The 22,197-nt window shown below is 41.9% G+C and overlaps 1 protein-coding gene across 1 annotated transcript; it reads left to right on the top strand.

Annotated features, from left to right (window-relative positions):
- Positions 1-4,201: 4,201 nt before the first annotated feature.
- Positions 4,202-20,562, top strand: YKT6 (YKT6 v-SNARE homolog). Its single transcript, XM_060787537.2, has 9 exons — positions 4,202-4,378; positions 9,436-9,512; positions 9,617-9,748; positions 12,261-12,343; positions 13,312-13,412; positions 14,937-15,041; positions 15,628-15,693; positions 16,954-17,055; positions 18,126-20,562. Exons 3-9 carry the CDS (start codon positions 9,645-9,647, stop codon positions 18,159-18,161), a joined length of 597 nt encoding a protein of 198 aa, XP_060643520.1. The 5' UTR covers positions 4,202-4,378; positions 9,436-9,512; positions 9,617-9,644; the 3' UTR covers positions 18,162-20,562.
- Positions 20,563-22,197: the final 1,635 nt, after the last annotated feature.

Raw genomic sequence — 22,197 nt, 5'->3', positions numbered from 1 at the left:
AACTAGGACTCAGAGCAATGGGTTGAAATTACAGGAGGAGATTCCAACTGAACATTAGGAAGAACTGCCTGACTGTAGGAAGAGTTGTTCAATAGTGGAACTCTGTGCCTCAGAGTCTGAGCTCCTTCTTTGGAAGCTTTCAAGCAGAAGATGGATGGGCATCTAAGGGGTGCTTTGATTGTGCTTTTCCTGCATGGCAGTGGGTTGGACTAGATGGGCCACAGTGTTTCTTTCAACTCTAGATGTCTTCCTCTTTTCTAGGGTGCATCTACAGTGTAAAAATTGTCAATAAAATTCGGCCTCAGAGCAACTGCATGAGGCACTCAATGAAAACAAAGTGTGCAGTCTTCAATCAACTTCAAAGCCTTGAAGTGGCACATTTTATTTAGTTACTTTCTACAAGCTACAAAAATAACAAACATAACTATGTACAGAAGAAATCACACACATCTAACAAGGGCGGGCCAAATGTATGAGGTAAAATGTTAAAAAGTTAAAACCCTGGTGAGCTAGGGATAAAACGTGCATTTATAAGAGAGGAGACAGACAGGGAAGAGCAATGAGATTTGGAATTTTTAGGGGACAGAGGAAGGTGCTTTATTCTAAGGGCAGCTGTAAGTTAAAACAACCAAATGAGTTGAGTGGTCACTCTCCAAAGGCACATAAGAAGAGTCAAGTTTTCAGATCTTTCTTAAAAGCAGCTGCCTGATCTCCCTAGGCAGCGAGTTCCAAAAGCATTAGGCCCTCTCTCTCGTTCCCACAAGTCGAGCCTGTGATAGAGGAAGTGGCGAGAGAAGGGCCTCTCCAGAGGATCGACGGGTTCGTGCAGGTTTGTGGTAGGAGATGCGGTCGCAAAGGTAGGCGGGTCCCAAACCATTCAGGGCTTTGTAGGTAAGAACCTGCACCTTGAATTGGGACCAGAAAATGAATGGCAGCCAATGGAGCTCCTTAAACAGGGGTGTTGACCGCTCCCTGTAATTCGCTCCGGTTAGAAGTCTGGCTGCCAAGCGTTGGACCAATTGAAGTTTTTTCAAGGGAAGCCCCACGTAGAGTGCATTGCAATAGTCCAATCTAGAGGCAACTAAGGCATGGACTACTGTGGTCAGATCAGGCTTCGCGAGGTATGGTTGCAGCTGGGGCACGAGTTTTAATTGTGCAAAGGCCCTTCCAGCCACTATTATTATTAATAGGAGGACTTGTTTAGTAGGCTTGGTTGATCTCACCTGGAATCACACTGTGCCCAGTTCTGGACTGTGGTGTTGGAGGAAAATTCTGAGAGTGCCTTGGACCGCAAGAAGATCCAACCAGTCCATGCTTCAGGAAATAAAACCCGAGTGCTCATTGGAGTGAAGGATATGAGAGGCAAAGATGAAGTATTTTGGCCACATCATGAGAAGAAAGGAAAGCTTAGAGAAGACAATAATGCTTGGGAAAATGGAAGGAAAAAGGAAGAGGGGCTGACCAAGGGCAAGATGGATGGATGGTATCCTTGAAGAGACTGGATTGACCTTGAAGGAGCTGGGGGTGGTGACGGTCAACAGGGAGCTCTGGTGTGGGCTGGTCCATCATCATCATCATCATCATCATCATCATTTAATAACTTATTAATTGCCCTCCATCCGAGAATGCTCTAGGCGATTTACAGCTAATTTATAAAGGATAAAATACATACATACAAAAATTAAAAATTAACATAGATCAAAAGTTCTAGTAAAAAGCCAGGTGTTAAGTGTGAGAGTAACAGGCCCTAAGTCACGCATGGCTCTCATATAGGGCGGCAAGGAATTCCACAAGACAGGGGCAGAAATAGAAAAAGCCCTGCGTCTGGTCCTTCTCTAGGATCCGGTATATGGAGTAAGTCACATTGGGCTGGTTGTTGCGACCTCCGATGATGGGAGGAGAGGCGGTCCCTAAGGTATGATGGACCCTGGCTGTAAAGAGTTTTAAAGGTCAGAACTAACATCTTATACAGGCCACGGTACTCAGTTGGAAGCCAATGTAAATGTTGCAGCACTGGTGTTATATGTCATTTCATGGTCGTTCTTGTGAGTAACCTGGCTGCCGCATTCTGAACAATACGAAGCTTTCGGGTCATAGACATCGGAAGGCCCACATACAGGGCGTTGCAATAGTCTAGCCTCGACGTGACCGTGGCATGGATGACAGTTGCCAGAGCCTCGTCAGATAGGTAGGGTGCCAGTTGCCTTGCTTGTCGTAGATGGAAAAAGGCCTGTTTGCTGGCAGCAGTGACCTGAGCTTCCATTGTCAGCTGTGAATCCAGGACGACACCTAAGCTCTTAACAGTGGTCGATGGAGATAGGGTGGCACCATCGAAGGTGGGCAACGGAGGAGTTAGACCATGAGGTCACAAAGAGTCGGAAACGACTGAACGAACGAACAACAAAAGGAAGCCATTCCAGATTTCTACACCTCATCATTCATAAGAGCCCAGATTCTTCTAAAAGCCTCAAAACGACCTTGAAGGAGCTGGGGGTGGCGACGGACGACAGGGAGCTCTGGGGTGGGTTAGTCCAGGAGATCACGAAGAGTCAGAAACGACTGAACGAATGAACAACAAAAGGAAGCCATTCCAGATTTCCACACCTCATCATTCAAAAGAGCCTAGATTCTTCTAAAAGCCTCAAAACGACCTTGAAGGAGCTGGGTGTGGTGACGGCCAACAGGGAGCTCTGGGGTGGGTTAGTCCAGGAGGTCACAAAGATTTGGAAGCAACTGAATGAATAAACAACAACAACATAGAATCATAGAATCAAAGAGTTGGAAGAGACCTCATGGGCCATCCAGTCCAACCCCCTGCCAAGAAGCAGGAATACTGCATTCAAATCACCCCTGACAGATGGCCATCCAGCCTCCGTTTAAATGCTTCCAAAGAAGGAGCCTCCACCACACTCCGGGACAAAGAGTTCCACTGCTGAACGGCTCTCACAGTCAGGAAGTTCTTCCTCGTGTTCAGATGGAATCTCCTCTCTTGTAGTTTGAAGCCATTGTTCCGCGTCCTAGTCTCCAAGGAAGCAGAAAACAAGCTTGCTCCCTCCTCCCTGTGGCTTCCTCTCACATATTTATACATGGCTATCATGTCTCCTCTCAGCCTTCTCTTCTTCAGGCTAAACATGCCCAGCTTCTTAAGCCGCTCCTCATAAGGCTTGTTCTCCAGAACCTTGATCATTTTAGTCGCCCTCCTCTGGACACATTCCAGCTTGTCAATATCTCCCTTGAATTGTGGTGCCTAGAATTGGACACAATATTCCAGGTGTGATCTAACCAAAGCAGAATGGAGGGGTAGCATGACTTCCCTAGATCTAGACACTATGCTCCTATTGATGCAGGCCAAAATCCCATTGGCTTTTTTTGCCACCACATCACATTGTTGGCTCATGTTTAACTTGCTGTCCACGGGGACTCCAAGATCTTTTTCAAACGTCCTGCTCTCGAGCCAGGCATTGTCCCCCATTTAGTATTGTTGCATTTTGTTTTTCCTGCCAAAGTGGAGTCTCTTGCATTTGTCCCTGTTGAACTTCATTTTGTTAGTTTTGGCCCATCTCTCTAATCTGTCAAGATCGTTTTGAATTCTGCTCCTGTCCTCTGGACTATTGGCTATCCCTCCCAATTTGGTGTTGTCTGCAAACTTGATGATCCTGCCTTCTAGCCCTTCATCTAAGTCATTAATAAAGATGTTGAACAGGACCGGGCCCAGGACGGAACCCTGCGGCACTCCGCTCGTCACTTCTTTCCAAGATGAAGAGGAAGCATTAGTGAGCACTCTCTGTGTTTGTCCACTTAACCAATTACAGATCCACCTCACCGTAGTTTTGCCTAGCCCACACTGGACTAGTTTCCTTGCCAGAAGGTCATGGGGGACCTTGTCGAAGGCCTTACTGAAATCTGTCAAGATCGTTTTGAATCCTGCTCCTGTCCTCTGGAGTATTGGCTATCCCTCCCAATTTAGTGTCGTCTGCAAACTTGATGATCAGGCCTGGGCACACTTCGGCCCTCTTGATGTTTTGGACTTCACTTCCCACAATTCCTAACGGCCTCTGGTGCAGACCGACTCCCTAAAGAAGACCAGCCTCCTCTCATCCTTCCCCCAACTTCTCCCCACAGGATTCTGTCGCTCTTTCGTCTTCTACTTCCGCATGACGCAACTTCCTGCTGACGTCACTACGACGCGCCTGGGCCTTCCTCCCTCTCTCGCGCAGACGCACTCGCCTCAAGCTAAGTCAACTACTCCAGACGTTGACTCGGCAGTACTTCCGGAAGGAGGCTCTCTACATCCAGGGGAAAGGCCCTGCCGGCTTCCGCTTTGCTTCTCAGCTCGGGGCGCCTTCTGCCTCTGCTTGGTGCTGTGGGCTCCGGAGAGGTGAGCCTGGGAAAGAAGGAAAGCGGGAGGGAAGGGAAGGGAAGGGAGGAAGGCCTCCCTTAGCGTGGCCTAGTCGCCAACTCTCCAACTCCCACCATTCCTAACAGCTTCAGGCCCTTTCCCTTTCCCCCTCAGCCGCTTAAGCGGCTGAGGGGGAAAAGGAAGGGGCCTGAGGCTGTTAGGAATGGTGGGAGTTGCAATCCAAAACACCTGAAGGCCCCCAAGTTTGCATATGCCTTTTTTACAATGGCCTCTAACCTTTCCCCACCTGTAATTCCCACCATCCCTAGTCCACATGACAGATAAACACGACAGTAAGCTCGGCTCCCCCAGGCAGTAAGAAGTCAGACCTTGGAACTGCTTGGTCATCAAGACCTTGGTCATCAAATGCTAATAAAGGAAAACTCACAACAACCCAGTGATTCTGGCCATAAAAGCCTTCGACAACACAAATTACAATAGTACAATACAAATGTGAAATGAACAAGCCAAGCTTCCAACACCTGGAATGCCACATCTGCCTCCCTGTGTCAGTCGAAAGGCCGAACAGGGCCTAGGGTTATTATTATTATTATTATTATTAACTTTATTTTGTACCCCGCTAGCATCTCCCGAAGGACTCGATGCGGCTTACAAAGGCCAAGGCCTCAAAACACAACATAACAATACAACACCTAAAACAAATTAAAAACAATTAAAGCGATATAAACAACATGCAATAAACGATACACCAAGACACAATAAAACTGGGCCGGGCCAGAGTAATGGGTACAGAATTAAAAGTGCTGATGTGACAGGTGATATGTAAGGATTATAGGGTAAGTGCAGTGTGCGGTGTGCGGCAATCTTAATTCTAATAAAGTGCTTCTGGGACTTGTTATTGGAGTTTTCCTATTCTGGAAAGGCACATCGGAACAGCCAGGTCTTCACGTTCTTTCTGAAGACTGCCAATGTAGGGGCCTGTCTAAGATCTTTGGGGAGGGTGTTCCAGAGTCAGGGGGCCACCACAGAAAAGGCCCTGTCACGTGTCCCCACCAAACACGCTTGCGACGCGGGCAGAATCACGAGCAGGGCCTCTCCGGATGAATGAAGTGAACGCATGGGTTCATAAACGGAGATGCAGTCACGCAGGTAGGATGGTCCCAAACCGTTCAGGGCAGGGGTCCTCAAACTAAGGCCCGGGGGCTGGATGCGGCCCTCCAAGGTAATTTACCCGGCCCTCGCTCAGGGTCAACCTAAGTCTGAAACTACTTGAAAGCACACAACAACAACAACAACAATCCTATCTCATCAGCCAAAAGCAGGCCCACACATCCTACTGAAATGCTAATAAGTTTATTTTTATTAAAAATTGTTCTTCATTTTAATTAGTGTATTGTTTTAAAGTCATTTTTGCACTACAAATAAGGTATGTGCAATGTGCATAGGAATTCATGTTTTTTTCAAATTATAATCTGGCTCTCCCAACAGTTTTGGGGACTATGACCTGGCCCTCTGTTTAAAAAGTTTGAGGACCCCTGGTCTAGTCGTTCAATTTTCCTATGTTAGTTACTTTTTGTAGCCTTATTGTTGCAACCTGCCTTGAGCAGAAATAAAATAATAGGTAAAGGTTTTCCCCTGACTTTAAGTCCAGTCATGTCCGACTTTGGGGGGTGGTGCTCATCTCCATTTCTAAGCTGAAGAGCCAGTGTTGTCCATAGACACCTCCAAGGTCATGTGGCTGGCATGACTGCATGGAGTGCCGTTACCTTTCCGCCAGAAGGTAACCTATTGATCTACTCACTTTTGCATGTTTTCGAACTGCTAGGTTGGCAGAAGCTGGGCCTTACAGCGGGAGCTCACTCTGCTACCCGGATTTGGCAAAAGTATGATAGCTGGGACCCTACGCTGGTTGCGCAATGCGGGTCTGAATTAATGAAGGGAACATGTACGCGAGACAGCGCAGCGAGTGAGAGACGCAGAGTCATGGCAAAATTGTTCACCAGAAAGGGGGAGCAGGAACATTTCTATCCTGTTTACTGTCTTTGTAAGCCTTTGTTTATCATTTAATATTAAATAAGTCTTACATTACTTCACCCTTATCCTCTCCCACCTGAATTAAATTACTTCACTGCTGTCCTGTCGTAGCTGTGTCTCTCACTCGCTCTGTTGTCTTGCACACGTCTTCCCTTCATTAATTCTGACCCACATTGCACAGCTAGCATAACGCCCCGGATTTGAACCTGTGACCTTTCAGTCAGCAAGTTCAACAGTGGTTTAACCCACTGACCACCAGGGGCTCCAAATAATAATAATAGTAATAGTAATATTAACAATACTTAGGATAAGGCTTCTTAAACTTTTTTTCCACTCATAATCCCTTTTGTTTTTGTTTTTTTTACATGACCCCAGATATATCCATATATACAATGGGCTTAAAAATCAGATCAAGAGTTCTTTCTCCTACCCGGAACATTCCACAGATATGTAAACCCTACTTGCATTGTTTCCAACATACCTAACAACCTCTTTTTTTCTTCTTCCTCTGAACCTGAACATTCCACAGATATATAAACCCCACTTGCATTGTTTCCAACATACCTCACAACCTCTGAGGATGTATGCCATAGATGCAGGCAAAACATCAGGAGATAATGCTAATGGAACATGGCCATACAGCCCGGAAAATTCACAGCAACCCAGTTATTCTGGCCATGAAAACCTTTGACAACACAAATATTTAGGCCCCTTCTCCACTGCCATATAATCCAGTCCAAAGCAGGTAATCATGGGTTTTCTATGGCAGTGTAGAAGGGGCCTTCCAGACAGGCCCTTTATCCCAGGATCTGATCCCAGGTTTTCTGTTTATCCCAGGTTTTCTGTTTATCCCAGATTTTTCTGGCAGTGTGGACTCGTATAATCCAATTTAAAGCAGAAAACCTGGGATCAGATCCTGGAATATAGGACCTGTCTGGAAGGGCCCTTACTGATAATGAATCAACATTTGCAAGGCTGGCTAAAGAAGTTGATTTCTTCTTTTATGAAGTACACCTGAAGCATTTTCTGGAGAGTCCACTGTAAATACTGCATATTGTTGCTAACAGATTAATGTAAATGGGTGGTGTTCAGAAACTGCTGTCAGATTTTTTGTGATTCCACATAAAGTTGGTGGAGGGGGAGGCATTTGGGGTCAGGAGCCATAATTTAAAAAGAAACATTATAGGACCCCTGACATCCCTCTGAAGGACAAGCTTTCTGGCCTCTAATGTGGGCCACCCAGGAACCCTCAGTGGTGGAGATGTAATGCATGTTGCAGGCCTGTGTGGGATTGTGGGACAATAAACTGAATGGCTGTACAGATTGGAGTCCATATCTCTGTTTGCATTTATGAGTCATATGTTGTGTTATTAGATACAAAGCAGTATCTGAATGTATGCGCCCAGACTTCTTACACAATGAGTGTGGTCAGCGGAATTGCAGGAAGGCAAGGTTAGAAGACGCAAGTGATTGATACAGATATTTTGGAGAATACTAAGGCCCCTTCCACACAGCTGAATAAAATCCCACATTTTCTGCTTTGAAGTGAAATATATGACAGTGTGAACTCAGATAACCCAGTTCAAAAGAGATACTGTGGGATTTTCTGCATTAATATTCTGGGTTATATAGCTGTGTGGAAGGACAGACCTTAAAGTTAATAATTGAGTAGCCCAAGTCCAGACATGGGAGAGGTTTTTGTTTTTTAATCACTTAACACTTTCATTTTCACTTGCCAATCTTAACTACTTGCACACCCACACGAAGCCTCTTTAAACTTAGAAATAGAAAATGTTGTATAGGTCCCTACTTTCTAAAGTTAGAAGGTTCCAAAGAAGAGTGTGGGAAAAATCATTTTTCTATTGGGGCAGTTGCTGTACAAAGACACAAATACAGATGTGTTTAGGGAAAGCAGTGTCAAAAACCGAAGAAGAGCTGCAGGAAATTTAATGTAGATCTGCAGATCTAGATTTGCAGAGGTAGATGTTTCTCAAAGACATACGTGACATACCTATAGTGGTTGCTGCATTTGTTTGATGTATAGTTTGTACTTGTTACATTTTGTGTCATTTTGGCTCCAGTGTTGACTGTTTCATTTAGTCCATCCACAATCCAGAATACTGTTGCATGAATTTGATGAAATAGGCTCTATTCTGTGATGGGATGATTGTTTGCATCCCATGTCTTTGCAGAAGTTATACAATTGGAAACAGTTTCTAAAACAAGACACAGTGTATTTTAGGGATTAATTCTAAATATGTGTGTTTAGAACTCTTGTTGGAATTTCTAAAAATATTCATTTTTTTCACCCTAACCTTTTCTGTTTTTATAAATTCAGAATAAAATGCCTCATTAAAACTACACAGGAGACCCCCCCACCCCCCCGAAAAGTTGTGGTTGAGCTGAAGATTATAACCTTTAGGGTTATGTAGAATAAAAACTAAATATCATATTTCACTCTTTCTGAGAGGCTCAAAAAGGGCTGCATCTTTGAATTGATGAAATATGGTAGCTGAATAAATAATATTCTAGAAGGCTTAATTATTGTAAACTTCTGAAATTTCTGAAATGTACTTTTAGTTTCTGCAGTCTTTTAGATTTGGCTATCGAATTGATTTTGCAGTATTTTAAATGGTTTTTAATTTATATTGATGTTTTATCTATTTTGTAATTGCTATTTTATCTGTTTGTATATGGGAGGTATCAAATTCTTGCCAGCTGTAAGCCTCCCTTCGGGGGTAGAGAAAGGTGTGGTACAAATATTTGAAATAATAATAATAATAATATAATTTCAAATTATTATTATTATTATTATTATTATTATTATTATTATTATTATTCATGGATGTTGTCTTTATAGCTTGTCCAGTCAGAAAAACAAGTTAATTTGCAGTAGTGTGGAGGTGGATTGTTGTTCTTTAAAATGAGAAGGATGTTTATGATACCACCTTTTGATGACTACTTCATTTTATATCCATACTTTTGAACCTTTCTTTGGAAAAGCGTGTTGTACTATACTATGTTTGTCTTTTAAATTGTAGAGCATTGAACATTGATTGCTGAGGAAGATTTTGTCAAGCTTTTCACTCTTAAGTCTGGATAAGCTTCATTAAAAGTGGTAAGATCCCTTCCAAGTGTACATAGGATTCTTATCTCTGATTTTTATACATTTTAAAGTTTACTCATTTTCATGTATTTGTTTTTGTTTCTTCCTTTGCCCAGAATTAAAGAAGTTCAAGTAAATAGAAGGATGAAGCTTTATAGTTTAAGTGTCCTTTTCAAAGGAGACCCAAAAGTACATTTACTGAAAGCTGCTTATGATGTGTCATCATTTAGCTTTTTCCAGAGATCCAGGTATGTTCTTATTGTTAATTCTGGCTGTTTCAGCACATTTCTCTGATGCATTCCTATGTCTGTTCAGAGCCTTCAAGCTGTTTATATTGTGGCCTTAGCAAAGGTTTAATAGAGTCAGCAACTATGTTCTTGCTTTAAAGAATGTGCCTTTTCAATATGAATTCTCAAAATATTTAGATTCTTGTCCCAGTCTTAACGGATGTGCTTTATTTGCAAAATGGTTTGTGTGTCCCCATCACATTTGCAAGCAGAATATTAAGTAGCTTTGTATATGTCCATTGGTGTACTCATATATCCTACTAATTTAGTCTGTTGTTAAATACCATGCTTCACTGTATCTTGACCATGGTGGTCCATGCCTTAGTTACCTCTAGATTGGACTACTGCAATGCTCTCTACGTGGTGCTACCATTGAAGACGGCCCAGAAATTACAACTTGTCCAATGGTCGGCAGCCAGATTAATAACTCGGGCCTCTTACAGGGAGCGGTCAACCCCCCTGTTTAAGGAGCTCCATTGGCTTCTGTTTATCTTCCGGTCCCAATTCAAGGTACAGGTTCTTACCTATAAAGCCCTAAACAGTTTGGGACCCACCTACCTTCGTGACCGTATCTCTCTCCATAAACCAGCCCGAAACCTTCGATCTTCGGGCAAGGCCCTCCTTTTGCCCTTGCCAGTCTCTCAGACTTTCCTTGTGGGTACAAGGGAGAGAGCCTTCTCTGTGGCCCCCCGAATCTGGAATTCATTACCCGGAGAGATTAGGAAAGCCCCTACATTAGAAACCTTTAAAAAGAGTTTTAAGACTCGGCTCTGCTGTTGCGCTTTCAGAGAGTAGCCACATAACCTTATGCTAGTGCTCCCTCAATGTTCTTGTCCCAGGAGTTCCCCCTCCCCCCATGTACGAAGGTTTGTTTATTTTCCTATCTCTCTATGAGTTCTCCCTTACAATTAGTTCTGCCCCCTTATCTCACCCGGAGTTTTTAAATCATTTTATGTACAGGCGGCCCCCTCTCTGTCATTCTGTTTGGTTCCTATGTTCTGTATATTTTGTTTTATATGTTTTGATGTTTTACATTTTAATGTTATGTTGTTTATTTTATTGCAATTTGTACTGTTATATTGTAGTTTGTTGTTCGGGCTTGGCCCTATGTAAGCCGCTCCGAGTCCCCGTTGGGGAGATGGTGGCGGGGTATAAATAAAGATGATGATGATGATGATTCTCTAAGGTGAAGCCCCTTAAAGGCGTGCCATCGATTCAGTCAAACACGGTGTTTCCAGATAATTGTGGTAGTTTACAATTGTCCCATAAATACTAAAGCCATTTTGCCACAAAATTATGTTTTAAAATAGAATGCCCACTAGGTGGATTGAAGAGAATATAGCCTGTGGCATTTACAGCCTTCTGAATATATGCTTCATGCCCCAGTTGAGCTTCATATTTTGTGCCATAATTGATAAGACTACAGTTTAATCACTCCTGTTTGTATGCATCCCTGTGTTGATTTCTGTGTAGTTTCTTTGAATGATAACATAAATTTCAGTATATTCCTGCAAGTCATAATTTCAGGATATAAGAAATCTCACTCCCAAGAGGGACCAGCATGGCCCCACCCCTGCTTGCCTTCCGCAAGCAGGTAAAGACATTTCTTTGGGGAAGGAGGAGGGACACTCTGCTGGGGAGGTTGTGGGAGGGACTCTGGGGGGAAGGATTGTGAGTGTAAAAATTAATTTTAATTGTATTTACTATATTTTAACTGTATTTTAACCTAAATCCACATAGTACTATATAATTATTTTTTTTTCCTATTTCCTTTGTTTTAAATGGTGACAAGATTGTGTGGTTGTTAGCCACTTTGAGTCCACATGGGGAGTAAGGTGGGGTATAAAATACCTTCCTGTTTTAGATACAGAAGAGTTTGCATTTTTTCAAATTAAAAGTAACTACAATGGAAAATGGTTTATCGGGTAGGGAGAAGAGCAGTTTACAATTGCCAGTTCTTCTCTGTAGAAGAGATAAAGGACTGTTGAGCAGAAAACTGAGTGTTAATGGTGGACTGCAGTCAGTTGGAAGGGTATATGCGGCCTTCTGAGATTGTGAGAGGAAAGTGTCCCATCCAAAGTTCTGAGAATCGTATGCTTCTAATTTAGAGTATGAAAGGAAAACTATGGTCTCTCAAAATCAATTTTTCTCAGCTAATTTATTTCTTCAATCATGTTTGCTATCACACACAGTAGGCTACAGTTATGTGGTATAAACTGCACCTAGTTGTCAGTTTGAACAAATATTGCATGCTTCTGAAGAGCTGCAGAAAGGGCTGCCTCTGAAGAAATAAGTCTCCTTTCTAAAGGATATCTTAGTGTTGTTTTGCAGTGAAATTTTTACAGTTCTGTTTTTTGCAAAATAGCTTTCCTCTCTCTAGCTTTTGTGGCTCAGCAATCTCTATTTGGTGGGTGCAGGAAACTTTGGGAACTAACTTGGAAATGTCCTCTTCCCACTCCCTCCCATCCCCTAGTGTTCAGGAATTCATGACCTTCACAAGTCAGCTGATAGTAGAGCGTTCGGAGCCTGGTAGTAGAGCTTCTGTGAAGGAACAAGGTAAGAGTACAATTAAATACAAATGTACATTTGCAAACATTCCCTGACAAAGAGCTTGGAGGTGATTCTTAGTACACTTCTACCTTTAACATGACAGCTGGTTTTCTAGCATAAAGAAAGAAAGAGATCACTTTATTTCTTTATGTCTCACCATGTATCATATGATTTGCTTAACAATAAATTTAATCAATAACATAATTTAAAGAGGCAAGAAAAGTATATAATTGGCTCTCCAGATCCACAGATTCTGTACCCAGAGTTTTCAACCATCCCATGGCTTGGATTTTATTTATTTATTTATTTTGAGAATTCAAAAAGCAAACTTGGATCTTGCAATTTTATATTGGTTTTCTATTTTATGTATTTTATTTTCTGGTTTGTTATGCTTTTGTGTTCAAATCAAAACATTTATTTCGGTCATTGACCAGCACAGATGCTTGTGTGTTATATTATGTGTATTGTACTGATGGGCGTGGCCTCATGTAAGCTGCACTGCGTCCCCCTGGGGGAGATGGAGTAGGGTATAAATAAAGTTGTATTATTACTATTATTATTATTATTATTATTATTATTATTATTATATAAGAGCAATCATTGTGTATATTGGGACTTGAGTCTCTCTGGATTTTGGTTTTCTTGAAGTGTCCAGGAACCAAACATGCCAAATGTTTACTTATATAAAACATTTAATATTAAAACATATATTTAATATTAATATTAAAATATTAAAGTTTACAACACTTTAAAACTACATGGCTGGGCTGCAACACATGGCTCTCCTAACCAGTCAACTGACTTGATCTTCTTGTTGGGCTGCAACTCCCATCATCCCCAGCCTTCCTAGTAAAGGGTTAAGGATGTGCATGCTGAGATGAGCTCTAGACAGACCTGTTATCTTTTACTGACTTTTTTGCAAATATTTGGTGTAAGGCGAAACGTAATATTTTTCTGCCTTCTCATTGCTACAGAATACCTCTGTCATGTCTATGTGAGGAATGATGGGTTGGCTGCAGTAGTGATAGCAGACAATGAGTATCCACCCCGGGTCTGTTTTACATTGTTGGATAAGGTAAGCTTGCACTGGGATGATTCCTATCTCTGTGGATGAGCCACTGCAGTACATACAGTAGAATTTCTAGTGTGCCTTCAAAAGCTAAAAGTCAGTCAGAATTATGGATAAAACCATGACTCATCTTGGGATGACCGTGTTTGGTTTTGAGAATCCAAGTCTAATGCTGAGCCAAAATGACATTGACAAGCATGGAGTCGAGGTCAGCATGTCTGACAGTTTTTGTGGGAAATTAACAGGCTGTATGGCAGCAGCAGTAGTGCTGGCTACCATCATTCCCTCTTCCAGTTAAGAAAGGCAATATGTGCTTATGCTTTAACTAGTGACATTGTTGATTTCCTGTATTTTGCCATTTGAAAATGGCACAGGGTTGGCAACAAAAAGGTAGATTCCTCCCCTTGCCCCAGCACTCTTCTTCAGCCCAAAACTTGCACCCCTGACCTATTGAAGCTATGGTTCGGCATTCCAGTCCTCTTTAGAGCTGGTGTGCTTTTCACCCTGACACATCAATTCTAGCCAACTATTTGGTTTCTACTCCATAGCAAACACCTCTGGAAAACCATCACTATAACACCAAGATGGCATTCTGCTTCCTTTGTTTCTGGCCAAGATTAGGCTCCATATATTGCAGCAGGCCTTACTACAGTTTGATAGATTTTTGATTTTAGGTGATGGGACAACTTGTCACAGAGTACACCTGTTACTGAGCATGGCATTGTAGCTATAAATATATTTATTTGCCACTAGCTGTACCTGATGTGTTGCTGTGGCCAATCTTCCCTCCCTCTTTCTCTCCTTCCTTCCTTCTTTCCCTCTTTCCTTACTTCCCTCTTTTTCTTTCCCTTCTTCTTTCTTCCTTCTCTACTGTTTCTTTCCTTGCTTCCTTTGCTCTTTGGTTCCATCCTTCCTTGTCTCCTTCCTTCCCTCCCTCTTTCTCTCATTCCTTCTCTCCTTCCTTCCTCTCCTCTCTCTTTCCTTCCTTCTTTTACTTTTTTATTTCCTTTTCTCCTTCTTTCCCTCTTTCTCTCCCTCCTTCTCTCCTTCCTTCCTTGCTTGCTTGGCCTTTTCTATGTGTGCATATATGTGTGTATATATTTCTGTATATGTGTATATATATATGTGTGTGTGTGTTTGTGTATATATGTGGTTTTCCACATGCGTTGTAATGCATTTTTGTTTTTTGGCTTTTAAGTCCCTTCTGCTATGTTTTTCAATGTTTTTATGATTGATGGTCACTCATTGGCCTGATAGGTGTCTTGTGTCCAAATTTGGTGTAAATTCGTCCAGTGGTTTTTGAGTTATGTTAATCCCACAAATGAACAGAACATTTTTATTTATATAGATTGCATCGTACCATTGTTTGAAGTAGGTTTCAAAGCAAGCTTTGATCATTCATTAATGAAAATACCTTTCCTGGTGTGATATTTCATCTGTGGACTTCATAGAATTAAATACTTGGCTTTCACCCTGAAGTCCATAAGAATGAAAAACCAGGTGACATCTTCTTTTTACTTTGCATTCAAGGTGCTGGATGAATTCTCCAGGCAAGTCAGTAGGACAGACTGGCCTTCTGGAAACCCAACAACAATAAACTACACAGCATTGGACGGCTACCTTAGTAAATATCAGGTATGGTTGGACTGAAATAGATGTTTGAAGTGAAGAAGCTCCAAGGGAGTGTAATATTTGATTATTTGATATCTTGATTATCTTGATCCAGTGTATTTTATGTACTTTTCAGCTGGCTAACCGCTCTTTGATATAAAGGCAGAATATACATTCAATCACTAAAGAATCTGTTGTCAATAAACGTTGTTTAAATAGTTTATAGTACACTGTGGTAAAAATATACATGATATTGGGTTTGTCTTCGCACTTTTCACTGTATGTTTGAGTATTATTTATCCAGCCTTTTTCATTGATTGCATGCTTGGCACACAATCATTGAAGGTGTTGCTGTGATAGTAATTTCAGTCCTACATCCATCACTTCATCAAATTCTTTCTGGACTTCGTAAATGGCAGCTCTGTGAGAAATAACCAGTTATATTTGAGCAGATGGGAGAACTACTTTCATTGGATATTACCATTGTCTAAAGGTTGAGATGTGATTTGTGTCATTTGGCATAATCCTGACACTTCTAAAATGTAGAAGTAAAACTCTAATTTTGTTTGGGTGCAGCCTGCTGAAATAAAAAAATCTATTACTTTTTAAGAACCCTCGTGAGGCAGATGCAATGACAAAAGTGCAAGCAGAACTGGATGAGACCAAAGTCATTCTAGTAAGTGAGCTGCTGTTTTAAACACATTGAAAAGGCGGGCTGGCTTGGGAAAACTTTGTTGTAACCATTTCAAAAAAGTGTATGCATGGCAAAAGTATAGGCTGCATTATTTCTAGATCCCCACAGCAGAGTGCATCTCAAGCAGGTTGGGAACACTAGTATTCAGAGGCCCGTTTGGCTGCACACTGCTGTCTTGATCCAGGATTTAATATCTTTTGAAGCACTGATTGCTTAGTTTTAACTTCTTATTGCTCTGTGTGCACTGTGTACATACTTCAGAGGCCAGAAAAATATACAATTGGTCCTCCATATCTGTCAGAAATATTAAAAATTAACTAGGTATTTTTAATTACAAAAATGTGATACAAGCACTGAAAGCTGCAGTTAATTATAAGCAGTGTGCCTTTTGCTTAGAATACCTCAGTGTTAGTTCACCTCAGTGAGAGAAGCATCAGTCTGAGAGAGCCCTCAGTGTGAGAAGTCCTCAGTGGAATTAACAGCCTCAGTATGAGAAGGCCTCAATGTTAGAGAAGCCTCAGGCTGAAGGCCATAGTGTGTGATGGCTGCTGTGTGTGAAAAACTACTGTGTGAAGCTCCTGTGTAAGTTCGGTGTGAAGGGAATCTCTTTGAGAGCAAAGCTGTTTATCTGTGCGAGAAAGAAACCCAGTGTGGAAACAAAGAAGGAAGTATAAAGAACTTTATTTGTGTTATGGGAACCTTGTTCTTGTAAATAGTGCAACCACATTATTTTACTACAAAGAAAAGCCTCATATGGAAGATATAACATTTTGTGTTTTTGTTCTTTTTATCACTTTGGGCTACTGGTACTGGGTCACGCCGCTGTTACTCTGTCATACATTCATGGGGAGGGTCTTTTGTTAATAAGCCCACACACCCAACAATATCTACAGATTATGTATCTAGAGTTTTCAACCATCCCATGGCTAGTATAAACTTTAAGATGAGCCCAGTGATAAAATTGGCAGTGGATACCAAAGAGCAAATGCTTCAAGAACTGAAGTCCAAAACTAGTTTATTTTAGTAAAAACACGGGATAGGTAAAGCATCTTCTTGACCTGATCATAAGAACAGTTCAAAAATTGGGTAGGATGTGGGAAACATGCAAGTGAGACTCTAGAAGCGACTGTGATCATAGACGTATGGATCATGCTCTCCCTGTCCGCAGTGTTCTGTGCAGCTGGGTTTAGAAGGATTACAACCCCCGGTCTCCCTCATTCATCTTTGTCCTTTTCCACTCAGCACAATACAATGGAATCCTTGTTAGAACGAGGAGAGAAACTGGACGACTTAGTATCTAAATCAGAAGTTCTTGGAACTCAGTCAAAAGCCTTCTATAAAACTGTAAGTACATTCTAGTCATAGGGACAGTATCTATGGATTTTGTGAGCACAGGGAGACTTTTGTGTGACCAGTTGGAGGTGGTGGTGGGGGCAAGCACTTATAGTATTCAGTGATTTTAGGGGATTTTAATAGTATGCATGTTGGTAGAGCAGGGTTTCTCAACCTGGGGGTCGGGACCTCTGACCCCAAAGACTATCAGAAAACAGTATTTTCTATGATCATGGGGATTCTGTGCGGGAAGTTTGGCTCAATTCTACCGTTAGTAGGGTTCAGAATGTTCTTTGATTGTAGGTGAACTATAAATCCCAGCAACTACAACTCCCAAATAAGAAATCTATTTTCCCCAAATTCCACCAGTGTTCACATTTGGGCATATTATTATTCGTGCCAAGTTTAGTCCAGATCTATCATTGTTTGAGTCCACAGTGCTCTCTGGATGTAGGTGAACTACAACTCCCAAACTCAAGGTCAATGCCCACCAAACCCTTCCAGTATTTTGTCTTGGTCGTGGGAATTCTCTGTGCCAAGACTGGTTCAATTCATCGTTGGTGGAGTTCAGAATGCTCTTTGATTGTAGGTGAACTATAAATCCCAGCAATTACAACTCCCAAATGACAAAATCGATTCCTCTCCCCCTCCCCCCCCCCCCCGAACCCCAGCAGTATTAAAATTTGGGCATATTGGATATTTGTGCCAAAAATGGTCCAGTGATTGAAAATACATCCTGCATATCGGATTTTTACATAATGATTCATAACAGTAGCAAAATTGCAGTTATGAAGCAGCAATAGAAATAATTTTATGTTTGAGGGTCAGAACAACATGAGGAACTGTGTTAAGGGGTTTGGAAGGTTGAGAAACACTGTGTTAGAGTATCACCGGCAGTTTTTCAATCTCTTGTGAGTTTCTTCTTTGTGGCCTATGGCTTAGAGTTACATGAGCAGTGAATGATTGTACTTCGCTTCTGGGGTTTCCATGCCACAAAAGTAACTTCTAAGTAAGGAGACCTCTGACAGTTTCAACTGCAAGCTTATAAATAAGAACATATCTTCCTGTGCTTGATCTTTCAGGCCCGCAAGCAAAACTCCTGCTGCAAGATCATGTGACCCTGGTTGGCTGTGACCCACAACGTACTCTGGACTATCAGGCTTTCATTTGCATTCAGGACTCCGAGGACAAGACAGTAAGAAGATGAGTCCCAACACTACCTACAGTGGCAGCCCATATTTCTAGATTTTTAACCACCTCAGCCAGACTGGGTGCATAGATTGGGATATGATATTGCGGTTCATGAATTTAAAGCAATCTTTTAAAATTTCCTTCTCTTGGAAAGAAGTCATCTTGGACAAGGTGCTTGCATTGTATAGTGGTGAGAATACACTGACTTTCCCCCACTGCTATCAAAGAGGCCCTTGTTCTACCAGTTGGGCTGATTCCTACTTTGTTGGACTTTATGGGGCTTTTTTTATTCTTTCTAAAACCTGAAAACAGACCTGGACTGAGACTGCATTTGCCGCTATTTTTCTCATGTGAGACTAAACGGTTTGCCCATCTGAAGGTTGCAAGCTGGTATTGAGACCAGTCTTGGTGTGTCATCAAAGGATAGTCATGAATTTCCTTGTGTACTGTATTTCCCCATTTTAGTCACGGAAGGATGGTAGAAGCAATCTAGACACTCCCAACCCCTTCTGACTTTTCCAGGTACTATTTGTGGACACACAAGGTGGGAAGAACTGTTCTGCTTTATAATTGAAGTGCTCCATGGAAAGGGATTTCTTGGATGGTTAAAATTCTGATTCAAAGCTGGAAAATTTCCCATCTTGGTGGTAGATCTCTGCAGGAAACGAGTAGCTTTTGAGAGCTAATTTTCACAACCAGCTCTGCCCCTAAGCCTGGTTTTATTTAAGTAGGCATGTGGCCCCATCTGTGGGAAATCTTATATATTTTGCATTGATTGAAGGAGAGCTTATCCATGGCCTGGTCAGATTATTTTGTAGGTGGCTTGTGCTTTTGTTATTCTTTTCTGGATATGTGGAAGAGCACTTTCACAGTCTGACAATCCCTCTTCACTGGCAACTTTGTGTTATGGCTGCTGTTAGGCAGAACCTCTGCCATAGTATTAACAAGTTGCCATTCACTGATAGCATTGTGTCGTTGCCGAAAAATGCCACCTGCTGTTTTACACTCAGCTGTACCAGTTTCGTGGAGCGTGGCTTGTCCTAGATGGAGCATAAGTATGTTAGCTGCTAACATTGTACATCTTGGTGTTGTCTTGTGATGTTCTTGGCTGGGTATTTTGTCCCATCCCCTGCCCTGGAAAGTTTGACCTTGCTGGCTAGTTTTGTGTAAGTGTAGAAAATGTTCTTACAGTGCTTTTCTCTCTCTAGTGCCTGATATTCGAGGCACGTTCTGTCCTGGAAGGCAGGGGATGCTGGTTTACGGCCGCTTTCCCATCTTACCTTTCCTTACTGCTCCTGCGGTGGATTGATCTGCATATTGATGCTTTAAAAGAGCATGTATTTGACAAGGGGGCCGGAGTGAAGCAGTTCTTGTAGCCAAGTGAAATGAAATGTCACACAGTGCTTTTGTACATTAGTAAGATTGTGGAGAAAGCAGCCATTTGGCTGTTACCTTATTTTCCCAGTTGCAACTATTGTGTAACAAGCAGTATATACTAAACCTAGGTTTCTAAAAATGGCCTGGCCAGACCTGAGACTTGTTGAGTGCAATTCTTCATTCACTTACTCTGTCCATTCCTATTTATTTTGTTTAGTGGTGTTTCACTCTCAGTTCCAATAATCTCTTGAGCAGCCAGCAACTACTAAATTGTAAGCCTCTTGTAGTTTATAAACAGACATTAACCCTGGGACTAAAGGAAGGAATTTGGGCAACTGAGAACCTCAATGTTTAAGATGTTTCTGTTGACCCATTATATGAATATTGATGCAGCATGGGACTTGATAGCTTTGCTGCACTTCCTTGCTCCCTTGGCCGAAGTGCACACTTGGCTGAGTGCAAACTTGAATCAACGTTATGCAGTGACTGTATTGGCAGAGCCAATGCAGCGCCCTTCTAGGTGCCAGCAATCACCAGCCTTAATTTTTCCTTCCTCCTACAACCTCTGCTTCAGATGTACCCTAGGGCAGTTGGGTTTCCTGTAAAGTCCATATCTTTTGCAGTCGGTTTCTTCTGTGGGCAGTTGCTTTGATCCTAAGTAGCTCTCCTAATAAGAGAGGATGGGTAGAAAGCTGCAGTGAGTTCCCTTGTTACATACTTTAGGCCAAAACTGTTACTCAATTTGGTCATTTTTCAAATGAAGATGGACTTGCCCAAAACAGTGGAGAGCAAGCTGGTTAGGCTCACGTGCACCCATTGGTTCTTTACTTTCTTCCTTCTTTCTAACGTGGAAGCTTTTACTAAAGATTGTATTTTAATAAATATTGCTTAATTTCTCTATGTACTGGATTATACCTATGTGGATAAAGTTATCATTTGAGCATTCAGAAATGGCTGTGGGTTGTTTTATATAAATAAGATGTTTTATGTTATAGCCTTAAACCAGGGGTCCTCAAATTTCAGCCCGTGGGCTGAATCCAGCCCACCAAGGTTCTTTTCCCAACCCCCGCCCCACTGCTGCCATTTGCTTCTGCACCCCACTCACGCCTCTGCCATTCATAGAGAAAAGGAAGGGAGGGAAGGAAAGATAAAAGGGAGGAAAAGAAGAAGGGAGGAAGGCCATCTTTCAGGGGTGCTTTGAATATGATTTTCTTGCTTCTTGGCAGGGGGTTGGACTGGATGGCCTACGAGGTCTCTTCCAACTTTATGATTCTAAGAGGGAAGGAAGGGAGGAGGGAAGAAAGGAAAGGAGAAGACAGTTCATAGGGAAAAAAGAAAGGAAAGGGAATAAGGAAAGAAACGAGGAAATGGAAGGAGAAAAAAGGGAAGGAAGGATAGAAGGGAGGAAGAAAGGAAAGGAAAAGGGGAAGAAGGGAAGGAAATTGAAGGGAAGGAGGTGGGGGAGGAAAAAAGGGAAAAGGTGGGAAGGAAGGAAAGAAAGAAAAATGAGAAAGATAAAGAGTGGGAAGGAAGAAAAGGTAAGAAAGAGAGAAAGGTAGGAAACAGAGAGGGAAGGAATTCAGCATTCAGAAAGTGTGGCGAAGTGTTGCTTTGAACCCACCGAGTGACTTTAGCCAAGTCACACTCTCTCAGCCTCAGCTGAAGACAAAGGGAAATCCCCTTTGAATAAATCTTGACCAAAAAACTCTGTGATAGGGTTGCCTTACGGTTGTCCTAAGTCTGAAGCAATTTGAAGGTACACAACAACAACAATCCTAATTAACCTGACTATCTCTTCAGCCAAAAGCAGGCCCACACTTCCCACTGAAATATTGGTAAGTTGTGTTGGTTTAAATTGTTCTTTGTTTTAAATATTGTATTGTTCTTAAATGTTATTGTACTACAAATAAGATATGTGCAGTGTGCATTGGAATTAGTTTGTGGTTTTTTTTTCAAACTCTAATCCGGACCCCTAACAGTCTGAGGGATCCGGCTTTAAATGTTTGAGGGCCCCTGCCTAAATCCTTGGCATACAGAATCCAGTTAAGTCTCCTCTTTGACTTAATGTGTCCCTTTGAAATGTAAACGGCCTCTCTTGGGTTCTGCACAGAATACAAAGTAAGTACCTCGCTTTCCCTCAAGGCAGTTTTAAAAATGCTCCTGGTGAGATGTTCAAACTCTAAAAGCTCAGGAATACAGCCAAAAGGAAGCTCCAGCCAAACTCTTGCCCCATTTTTGTGTTTTTTTATTTGCAGTTTTCCGAGACAAAAACAAAGTCAGAATCATTCTTACACTTACAAGGCTCAGAAAAAAAAGACAGTGAAATGGCAAGAAAAAGAAAGGGAGAGTTAAGTCAGAAAGAGGAAAAGATCCACCAGCATTCATGGGACAGACTAACAGCTCAGCTTTGCTTTTAGTTCTCATAGATATATATATATAGATAGATTTTTTTCTCTTTAAAGGTCATGCAAAAGAAAATACAACCCCCTCCCCATTCCAAAAATACCCCCAGCGACGCACTTAGTTCCATAGTAAACAAGGTGAACATCAAAGGGGAGGAGGCCCCGGTACATTAATGTTTAATAA

The sequence above is a fragment of the Anolis sagrei genome, chromosome 7 (genome assembly GCF_037176765.1).
Source record: "Anolis sagrei isolate rAnoSag1 chromosome 7, rAnoSag1.mat, whole genome shotgun sequence".
Lineage (NCBI taxonomy): Eukaryota > Metazoa > Chordata > Lepidosauria > Squamata > Dactyloidae > Anolis > Anolis sagrei.
Note: the sequence above shows the minus strand (reverse complement) of the source record. Positions and strands in the feature narration are given on the sequence as shown.

Bases quoted from the DNA above. Each gene is read 5' to 3' on its own strand.
- YKT6 (XM_060787537.2), top strand. From the start codon at position 9,645: ATGAAGCTTTATAGTTTAAGTGTCCTTTTCAAAGGAGACCCAAAAGTA. The intron at 9,749-12,260 runs GTATGTTCTTAT...CCCATCCCCTAG, and splicing joins AGCTTTTTCCAGAGATCCAG to TGTTCAGGAATTCATGACCT. The intron at 15,694-16,953 runs GTAAGTGAGCTG...TTTTCCACTCAG, and splicing joins ATGAGACCAAAGTCATTCTA to CACAATACAATGGAATCCTT.